General features: G+C 35.3%; 1 protein-coding gene across 1 annotated transcript; it reads left to right on the top strand.

The window, feature by feature from the left end:
• Positions 1 to 4,644: 4,644 nt before the first annotated feature.
• LOC111385747 (uncharacterized mitochondrial protein AtMg00810-like) lies at positions 4,645 to 5,118 on the top strand. The gene has a single exon (XM_023010163.1). The coding sequence runs from the start codon at positions 4,645 to 4,647 to the stop codon at positions 5,116 to 5,118; it is 474 nt and encodes a 157-aa protein (XP_022865931.1).
• Positions 5,119 to 11,812: the final 6,694 nt, after the last annotated feature.

Here is an 11,812-nt window from a genome sequence, read left to right as displayed (position 1 = left end):
AAGCGCCACCTATCTCTACCGATCAAAGCTACCTTAGGGCCACACATTTCAAGAAGTTACTGTAGCATTAAGTGATAATGGTTTTTTAGGAAAAATTTCCCTTATAAAAGGAGCAACCTTCCGTACTGCAAGGGAGGATTCGACACCTTCCTTGACAAATCCCTTACCATAAGATGAGAAGGGAAGCAGGATTTTTTTCGCTTTTTTTTTCCCCTTTTTATTCACAAGGGTCACTCCCATGTGAGTAGTCAACAAGGGTGACAATTTTTTTGTGACGAAGAAGTTTAATTCTAAAGGAAGCATTACCCAAAATAAAAAATAAAAAAAAAAAGTCATAACTTAGAGAGAGTTCATGCATAACCTATAAAATTAGCTCGCGTCCAAATACACTTCGATCTTGTATCATTGTCGAAAATCCATTGTTTCTCTATAAAATGTTTGTAAGTTGATAAAACGGTGACATGTCATCTTTTACTATCAAGAAGAGTAAGAGAGTTAAAAATTTAATTTTGATTGTTGAAGGAAAAAATATTGTATTGTGTGAAAGAATTTGTGTGTTGTGAATGTGAATCATGCTGTTGATATTATCCCCCAAGTATACGAAATAAAAAATAATAATTAATAAAGTGATGAATAGAGTGATTCCCGAATTTTTATTATCTATTTATTATTTTAATTAAACCCACTCTAATACGCGATTAACTATTTTGAGATTGGTTTTGGATTATTCTATTATATAATAAAATAAACAAATAATTTCTTAGAGTCTAATCAAATCATAAAAGGTACTATGATCACGAATATACAATAATTAATATACTTTAATTCTCGATTCTTCTCATTAACCAACTCTTGTTCATTCTGGCAATCGATATTCCTTATGTCTTTCTCGAAATAAATTAATCCAATTTTTACTTGCAATCCAAATTATATCTCGACGAATGGTGCGAATTGATGAAAATGCTTAACAAAGCTAGAATATCATTTAAAATTTCACTAAGCATAGAAGTATATCTCTATTTTCTACGGGAAATAGCATCATTTGTTATTTGCGCTAGAGAAATTATTTACATCTATAAATAACGAATCCCAACAATAATCATAATATGAGATATGTACTATGATGACAATTAATTAATGAAAAATAATATAAATCAAAAGAATTAAATTAAAAACAAACAATTTATTGAATTAGAGAATTCACAAGGTTTCATCAATGATTTGAGCAACAAAATCTAGTCTATCATGTTTTGATCACAAGATGGAAGATGAATGCAAAATTGGGTAATTTAGAGGAAAAGTTGGATACAATTTGTTAGGTTTTGATTTGGTAATTCTGTGAACAAAATGATCAAATTGTAAATGGTCAAAAATTAAGGGTCAAATTATCTATGTTTAAAGTTCAGGGGTCAATTTGTACATGTTTAAAAGCCAGGGACTATATTACAATTTGTAAAAGTGTGTTAGGGTTTGGTTCTTGGAAAAAGGGAAGAAGTGTCGTCGAAGTTTCGCTAGCTGCTTGTCAGGAAATTGCTCGAGTGTAAAAAACAGAGACCTCGTTGCCAACTTATCGCCATTGTCTTGTTCGAGCGAAACAGCGTCGCTTGCTTTTCGTTGGTTTTTCACTCGAGGGACAGTGTTATCTGGAGAAACCCTATTTTGTAAATTTCGAGATTTTGACCCAGCCTATACTACTCAAAACATGTCTCATGTATATACTAGTGCGTCGTATTCTTTCGTTTTGAGAAGATTGAACTGGAAGAACACATCCTATACTTTGTTACATTAATTCAATCCCACAATATTGTTGGTGCACTCGCTCAAAAATATCAAAATCTACATCCATCAAATACAAAAACCTATCCTTCCAAAGCATCTGTCAAGATTTGAAGATCTAGGAAGAAGATTGGAGTTTCGATCGTTGGAGAATGGGGAGTTCTCGAAAATCCACAGGAGATGGACGAAATAAAGAGTCGAAAGTTAGTGCATAAGCACTCATTCCAGTAGGACTTTGGGGAATTACAGTAAGAAAGTCAGGAAAAACTAGAGTTGGTTGAGTCTAGTGGATTGTAAGTTAATTTTTCGTTTATAATGGATTCATACTGGCTTGGGCCCGGAGTTTATAATCCAGTAAGGGGTTTTCTCCATCATCAAAATATCGTGTTCTTTAATTTTTTGCAATTTACTATTTTACGATAGTTCAACATAGGGTAGTAATGCATGTAAATGAATCTGAACTAAGTTAATAAATGTGACTGTTGCATTTATTAATTGGTTTCTTAAATTTTCGTATAAGCACCTATTCATCCCCTCTATTTGTTATTTAGGTCAAACTACGTTATTTCAAGTGGTATACCCAAATTGTTGTCTAGATGAGTCAATCACTTTCTGTGCCTCCATATTTTGACAGAAGCAATTATGCCTACTGAAAATTTAGGATGCGTGCATTTCTTAAATTCCTAGATAAACGTGTTTGGATTAGTGTGCAAAATGGTTGTAAAGCCCCATCCACTACTGTGTCAGGTGTAGTCACTCACACTGACATTCCACTTTGGACTAAGGAAGAATTAGCTGACTATAACTGGAATAGCGAAGGACTGTATGCATTGTTTATGGCTGTCTCCCGAAGAGTTTAAGAAGGTGTCAATATGTGAAACATCTAAAGAGGTATGTGACATTCTCAAGACTACACACAAGGGAACCAAAACCGTAAAAAAATTCCAAATTGCAAATAGTTGCCTCTCAGTTTGAAGAAATTAGGATGAAGGAAGATGAATCGTTTGATGAATTTTATGCTAAATTGAATGATATTGTGAATTCTAGCTTCAACCTAGGTGAGAGGATTCCCGAGTCCAAAATTGTTAGAAAGGTCATTAGGTTTTTACCCGAGAGATTTAGACCCAGATGATGGAGTTCTTCCTAACTTCAACTATGTGTGCAGCGGTGCTAAAATTGATGTGATTGAACTTTGGCATCAAATATTAGGCCATGTGAACTATAAAAGTTTGTCAAAATTGGCCAAAATAGAAATTGTTGATAGTTTGCCTAAAATTGAACAACATGAAAATGTTGTGTGTAAACCTTGTAAGTAAGGGAAACAACTTAGGATAAATCATAAACAAACTTCTAAAATTTTGATAAATAGACCTTCAGATCTTATCCATATAGGCTTAATGGGACTATTTAGGATTGAGAGCCTAGGAGGTAAGCGCTATATTCTTGTTGTGGTGGATGACTTTTCTAGATATACCTGGATTGAATTATTTTAAGAGAAGTCTGAAGCATTTGATCTTGTTAAATCCTTGTGTAAAAGGCTTAGGACAAAACAAAATCTTTCGATATCTAAAGTTCAAAGTAATCCTGTTAAAGAGTTTGAAAAATCTAACATTGAAAAATTATGTTTGGAGGAGGGGATTCAGCATGAATTCTCATCACCAATCACTCCACAACAAATAAGATAGTTGAGAGGAAAAATAGAGTGCTACAAGAAATAGCTAGGGCCATGCTTCACGACAAGGACCTTGAAATGCATTTCTGGTGCGAAGCCATTAACACTACATGCCACACAGTGAACAGAGTATACTTAGACCAAAAATCGATAAGACTCCATATGAGATTTGGAAGGGTAAGTATCCTAAATACTTTCGCGTGTTTGGCAGCAAGTGCTACATTCTGTGGGATAGAGAAAATCTAAGCAAGTTTGATTCCAAGAGTGATGAAAGGATTTTTTTGGGATATTCTAAAAATAGTAGAGACTATAGGGTGTACAATTCGCGTACACAAAGTGTCAGGAGTCCATAAATGTTGTGATTGATGATGCTTTCATTGAGGAGAAGGGTGTGGAAGATTTGTTTGGTTTAGAAAATCTAATAAATGATCAAGAAATTACTGAACCGAAAGAACATCCAATTTCCAAATCTTCGTGCTCTCTAAAGGCATAGACACCCTAGATAAGAATTAACCAACAAGTGACAAATCTAAGTCTCCTAGAGAACCATTATCTAAAGTTAAATCAAATCATCCTAAGGTCATATCATTGGGGATCTAGATGAAGGAATGAGGTTGAAAGTGTCGACTTTGATGAGACATTTGCTCCTGTCACACATCTTAAGTCCATTTGTATCCTCCTTACTGTTGCTTGTACCTTAGGGTTCAAACTTTATCAAATGAATATCAAGAGTGCTTTCTTGAATGGAATACTTTAAGAAGAGGTATATGTTGAGTAGCCCATAGGGTTCATTGACCATAAGTTTTCTCATTATATCTATAAATTGAATAAAGCCTTATATGGTTTGAAACAAGATCATAGAGCTTAGTATGATAGACTCACTGCATACCTCGTTGACCGTAGATTTTCAAGAGGTGGTGCAGACAAAACTTTATTCATTAGGCGTATCAAGAAACCATAAGTATAGCACATATCTATGTTGATGACATTGTTTTTGGCTCTCCCGTTGACTCTCTTGCTCATGAATTTGCTAAATGCATAAAATAAGAATTTGATATGAACATGATAGGAGAGCCGACTACTTTTTTGGGCTTCAAGTGAAACAAACAGATGATGAGCTATTCATTTCTCAATCAAAGTATGCAAAAGATGTCAAGAGGTTTGGACTAGATAGTAAAAAACATACATGAACACCCATGAGCACGAGTGTTAATTTAGGTCATGATCCTACCGGTAAGAGTGTTGATAAGACATTGTATAGAAGTATGATAGGTAGTTTACTCTATATTACTTCCAGTAGACCTGACATAGCATTCAGGGTTGGAGTGTGTGTGAGATTACAGGTTGATCCTAAGGAAAATCATTTGAGTGCAATGAGGCACATCATTAGGTATGTAGATCGAACCGTAGATCATGGAATCTTGTATCCTAGAGACTCGAATCATGATTTGGCCATCTACTCCGATGTCCATTGGGCTGAAAATGTCAACGATAGAAAGAGTGCCTCGGGTGATTGTTTCTATGTTGGTTCTAATCTTGTGCCATGGATGAATAAGAAACAAAACTTAGACTCTTTATCCATGATCGAGGCTGAATACATTGTAGCCGATAGCTGTTGCACTCAGTTGCTTTGGATAAAGCAAATGTTGAATGATTATGAGATAAATTAGGGTGTGACTGTGTTCTGTGATAACACTAGCGCTATCAACATCTCCAAAACTCTGTTCACAATTCTAAGACCAAACATATTAACATTTGTCATCATTTTATTCGAGAGCTTGTTGAGTCCAATTTGGTATCCCTCGAACACATTTCTACGAAAAATCAGCATGCTAATCTGTTCACTAAACCTTTAGATGGTTTAAGGTTTGAGTCACTTAGAAAGGCTGTCAGTATCTGTGTGCTTCCTTGACCATTTTCGTAGGGACATCCATGTACAGCTCATTTTATTTGTCTATTTTTGCATTTATTTCATTGCTTATTCATTTTGATTTGCACTCATCATATAAAATAAAACTTTTAGTCATTGTTGCATTGTATTTGTTTTACTTGAACTTACATTCAATAAATGATTAGCTTCATGTTCCCATCACTTGAATTGAGTCTGTGTGGAGTACTTGGTATATGTCTCTTCATATTTTTTCTGCACAGCACACACTATGACCTTATAAGTGAGTTTTGACCGCATGTGTGAGACTTGGGATTGCATTCATCGTTTGTTAAGGAGACCTTGAGCGTGAATTCATCTTTAACCCAAACTCTGGTGGTTCTCCCAACAAAAGATGAAAAATAATGGTTATTGAGCTATATCTTATACTCATCTTCGTAGCCTAATTGTCTCGAGCAATTAAGTCTGAGGAGTTTTTTATAACCTGCTGCCCTAAGGCCAACTAGCTAAGGAGTCACCGACCCGAAGCTCAGTATAAGGGTTTTCTTAGCAGCTTAATGGAGATGAGCTTGCACATAAGATTAAAAAAGGGAGAGTGCTTATTGATAGAGGGAGAAAGAAAATTATATAGCACATATTTGTTGATTTATAGGTCCTAGTGGCACTGGATTTAACTTTCATAGTTCAGGGGATAAACTCATTCAGCAGTGATTTAACGTATCCCTTCTCATAAATTTAAGGTTTTGAGTGTTGCTTCCATGGAACTAGTGGCACTTTTCACATATGGGTCACGTATACAATTTACTTCATCCGAACTTGATCTATGTGTACAGAGTAGTGTTTTTAGCCATTGAGTATGTCATATTTGTGATCAAGTACATTTTTTGGCAGATATACATCTTGTAGTTCGTGCTATATTTAAAAAAATGGTGCTAAAATTTTAAATTTTCAAAACAATGCTAAAATTCTGCATTTTCAAGAAATTGTGCTATTTCTGTCATTTTCCTTTCGCTTGATTATTGTTGAAGTCTCGCTCGAGCAACAATAGCAAAACCTATGTTGCTCGCTTATCACTCGAATCTCGCTCGAGCGACGGTCAGATATTTGAATTCTCGCGACAGGTTCAGCTCCATTTTTTTTTAATTTCTTCCTTTTTTTCTCTCAAATTCTCTCTAACCTACAGGTGGCAAATGGATCGAACAGCTCGTCGACTCATGAAAACGGAGCTAGTGGGAGGCTCGGGCTTGTAAAAAAAATGAGCCTATGCACAAGTCGAGCGGATGGCGAGCTCCTCGTGGGCAAGCTCGTGAGCTCTTCTAGAGCCGAGCCGCTAATGGCTAGTCTTAAACAGTGGCCAAAACGGTCGCTGAATTTTTTTTCCTTCTTCTCTTCCCCTCCCCCCTCTTCTATAAATAGCCTGACAATTGGCCCAATATTTTTCGTCAACTCTCAACTCTCATTATCTCAACCTTCTTTCTCTCAATCCCTCTTGTGCTCTCAAGTTTCGATTGATTTGTCTCAACTCTCAATTAGTCTACAATTATATAATATAATCATATTATATATATTCATTTTTACAATTTAAATATCTTCAATTTCTATTTCAATTTCAGTTCATTTTTACAATTCAATCATCTTCCTATATTATCTATTAATCTATATTGTATTTTGACAATTCACAAATTAAAATGGATCCACGGTCATTTGTCGAGGGCTTGTTCGGTGCCCGAGGTGAATCACTTGCAACGCCGCAAAGTCAATATCGAAATCAATTTTTCAGTCTAAATGAAGTACCAATTCCTAAAGATATTCCACATCTGGGGATGGACCTTAGCAATAATCCAAATTATCCAACTGATTTGGATGACATTGATGTTCTTGAAACCCTAGAGGAGGAGAAACTCGAATTAAACATTCTCAATGCTAGAGAGAAGCGAAAGGGAAAAAGTAGGCAAAATGTTGGGGTCATTTCAAATTGATTTCGACTCGCTGTGTTGTAGATGGAGTCTCAGAGTTCAAAACAGTATGTAAATACTACCAACAACGATTGGCATGGCAAAAAGGTATTGACACCACCCACCTCAACTGTCGCTATAAAACTTGTGCGGCCAAACATGGACTTCTTCAAGCCGATCAAACACAACTACAATTTGGTAGTTCAGGTTCTGGTACTACAACTTCGCCTCTCACCACGTGAATGTATTCAAAGGAGAATGCTCGAATAGGAATGGTGAAACTTATTGCTAGTGCTGAGTTGCTTCTTGCAATAGCGGACAACCAACATTTTGTCTTATACGTGAAAAAATATCTTCAACCGACGTATGTTGGGGTAAATCGAAACGCTCTTTGTTCAAACATAATAGAGTATTTTCTTTGAACAAAAAAAATAATTAATTTTGGATTTGCAAAAATATGGTGGTGTTATATCTTTAAGGCTTTAACTTCGAATATATGGGAGAGATTAATAAAAAAGCTTATATAGCTGCAATTGCACACTACATCAACCCACTTTGGTGTATGCATAAAAAAATTATTTCTTTTAAAATTATTGAATTCTTACATAAAACTAATAATATATATAATGCGATTGTGACTATTATTAAAGAATATCATTGCGAAAGTAAAATTCATTCATTTACATAACAAGGCTAGTGTTAATAAAGTGGTTATTGATAAATTGTGTAAGGTATTACAGCTTGATTTCGATGTTTATTTGTTTCAGATTTGTTGTGTGCGCCATATTTTAAATTTAATTGTGTAAGATGGTTTGAAACATATTAAAGATGAATACAAAGATTTAAGAATGTACTAATATACGTCACGATCTTCCTTAGTAGAAAATAAGGATTTGAGGATTTTTGTGCCGAATTTGGGGTGACGAATGCGAAAACATTTGTTAGTAATATAGGTTATAGATGGAACTCCACTTATTATTAAAGTCATGCGAAGGTTTTGAACATTTAATAATTGAGTTTTACAACAATAAAAATATTACAAACGATGACGACATTATTTTGAACGAATTCGATTGGCTTTTAATTTTAAAAGTTAAAGACTTTTGATATGATAGTACAAATATTTTATTTGAAATTTACTATCTCACTAGCTGTATGATGCTAGAACGTCTTCATATAATTGCAATGACCTTTCATAAATACAAAAATGACCCTGATTTTAGGGCAATTATATACTCTATGGAATTGAAGTTTAGAAAATACTAGAAAGACTTAACTATATTGTTTTCTTTAATATGCATCATAGACCCCGATATAATTTATCAGGAACTAAATATATAATTGATCAAATTTTTTAAACTTTAACTTTTAGTACACCTATTACATATAGAAATTTAAAACAAATTCTAAGTGAAATGTATGAATTATATGTTGAACGAATGGGTACAAATATTAGTCGAATATCCTCTGTGCCTACTCCTTCTACTAAATTTAAAGAAGATTATGCTGAAATATATAATTTATTTCAAGCCATTAACACGTATATGTTTAATTCAAATGCAATATGTTTATGTTTATCTAGTAATACTTTGTCTGCTGCATTTCCATCGGCCCAAACATCGGACGGAAGTGCAAATACTTTGTCTGCTGAATTAATTGATTACTTTAATCATCATATGTCAACTAATAAAATAATTAAAAAATGTTTCGATGATGTTATTGAATTCTGACAAAGGTACGAACGATGATGACTTGTAGTTTTCGCAATTACAAACGATTTACTGACACCTCCAATTAGCATTGTAGCTTCGGAGCCTGTTTTTGGTGCGGTAAAGAGGTTTTGTCCAAGGTTAGGAACCGACTGAAAGAAGTTATTTTAGAAACATTAATGTGCGTGAATGATTGACAGAACGCTCATTTTCGAATACAAGATAAATATGCTAAAATTGAATGTTGTCGAGCAAGTAATATTTAATTACATCAGTTTAATCACAATTTGTTATTTTATAATACTATTTTTAATTGTCTTTAAAAAATTGTACACGTTACAAGTTGTTCGCGTACAATTTTTAACTTCGTCTACTCAAAATTCAAGTAGCCGGTCTCAAATCCGGATAAAAGATGAGAGTTTATATTTTATCTATTTTAAAAGGGGAAAAAATAATTTTAATCAAGTCTTTTTGCTCGGTTTATTTATTTTTTGTTAAAAAAACATAATTTTTTTAATCTATTTTCAACATTAAAAAAAAAATTTGGCTAGCTCGTGAGCCCAAGCTCGACTCATCACGCGCACGAGCTGAGCTCGGTCCATTGTCATCCCTACTCTCACCCACACTAAATTCTTGCAAAATATGACATTTTAGACGGCTTGGAATTACATATTTCATCCTTTACATTTATTCATCTTCAATTTCATCAACTCTCTAAGATATTTGGTACAATTCCTAATTTCGCCGTATTTTTGTGGTTTTCATTTTTTTCCATTTTTTCTTCAATTTTTGGTAGTTACATTACGGTGTTGTGTCTATGTTAAGTTTTCCATAGCAATGTGCATCCAATTTCGAGTTAAGTTTGGTGTCCTCATTTGTGACTTTTCTTTGTACATTTGTTTTAATTGCCCATACATTTTTGGCCGGATTGTGGGATGTGTTGTTTGGTGGTTTACTGTGGTGAAGGCTGTGGATGGTAGTGTATACTTGGAGTTCTCAAATTGTAGGTTGGTGTGGTTGTTTCATATGCATGCAACATGTTTGATTGTATGCATATTCCATGGGTTTGTCAATGCTGGTTGTTCTGTGTTGTAGCCTCCGTTCAATGATTTTGTCTCGTTTTTTCTCATTGTTGACATTGGTTTCCAATCATGAATGTGCACCACATAGTTTGTTCTAGGCACCATGTCACTTCCATCATGACACCATGACCTTTGCGTCTTGATGTGATGTCACTTCCGTCTTAACATCACAACACCTACATTTTGACATCACAGCACCTATGCCTTAATCCGTGTCAACGTGTGTCTTGACATCCTGCGTCATTCATGTCACCGCACATCTTTTGCATCGTTTTGATTTATTTATTTTTGCACCTTGTTGGAACGTTTTGCATGCCTTACACTATTTTGCTTCATTTTGCGTATTATTGCACTTCAATGCATAGTTTTGCATAACTTACACTATTTTGCATTGTTTTACGTGTTTTTGCACTTTGATGCATAGTTTTACGTGCCTTACACTATTTTACATTGTTTTGTATTTTTTTCATGTTTTCGCATCGTTTTTCATGCCTTTTGTATCGTGTCACGTCTTTCCTTGCATATCATAATTTAGGTGGTCTACAAGAGCTCTCATATTCTTGTTTCTAATTCTGATCATTTGCCACTGTCTTTTATGTCAGATGCCACCTAAGCTTGCTCAAACTACTGCTCAAACCTACTAATGGGTCTACTTCATATAGCCGATCTTGGTTTTTTCTTCCACTGCTCAAGATGTTTTCGGGACTCAGTTTTCATTGCGTCCAGTCTCAATTGAGCATGAATTCACTCTTTCAGACCTTCCACCTAACCTAGCAACCATATTCACCTCTAGGGGTTGGGAGCCTTTATTGGTTGGATTGAATCCCCGCCTAGTCTCTTGGCAAGAGTTCTATGCGAATATCCATGATGTTAGCGGATCGTCCTTTAGTTTCTTCTCTTGGGGTTAGATAATTAAGATCACCCTTGACATTATTTCGAGCACTATTCGTATTCCACGTGTCATTCATCCAATTTTTACGTATCTTTCGATCGACACTATCTCAGTCGATTCCCTCGTTAAGTGTAGTTTGTTTAATAGTCCTTTAGAAGGTGGACCACACACGATCCGCACAGATTTTTTTGCGCGTTGTGTCCACAAATCTGTGGCCAGTTTCTCATACTTCGTTATTGCCTATAGAGAAGGCGAGATTCCTTTACGCTGTTTTGCACTTCCATCGATTTGCCCACTTTCATTTGTCACCATATATTGCGTACTTTTAGGATTCCAGGTCATAAGATTGGTCTCTCCTATGCTTGCCTAATTCACCATTTGGTGACATCCCTTGGAGCTTTCTTTCTTGATGGGGTCTCTCGTCGGACCCTTTGTCCTATTGGACATACTACTTTCTCGCAGAGTCAGTCCTATGTTCCTTCTTCTTCTGCTCTTGTTGAGCTAGCTAAGCATGTTGACCCGACAATGCATGTTGATCTTATTGGTGACCTTCTCTCTACTAATCCCTCTGATATACCTCCATCTCATCCTGATATTCTTTCATCCGTTGGTGATATTCCATCATCTTAAACTTCGGTTCCTCCACACACTTAGCCTGCTCTGGTTACTACTCCCATTGACCCTTCAGTTGCTCTTATGGGTTAGATGTCAATATTGATTGAGCAGCAGGCCCGTATGGCAAAGATTACTCAGTTGTGGGATGCTTCAGAGCGCCATACTGCGAAGTTTGCTACATCGAGAGGAGCTATTGCATATGTACAGTGTGGATCCAGTGGAT

Source organism: Olea europaea, unplaced genomic scaffold (genome assembly GCF_002742605.1).
Source record: "Olea europaea var. sylvestris unplaced genomic scaffold, O_europaea_v1 scaffold327, whole genome shotgun sequence".
NCBI lineage: Eukaryota > Viridiplantae > Streptophyta > Magnoliopsida > Lamiales > Oleaceae > Olea > Olea europaea.
This window is presented reverse-complemented; position numbering and strand designations above follow the sequence as displayed.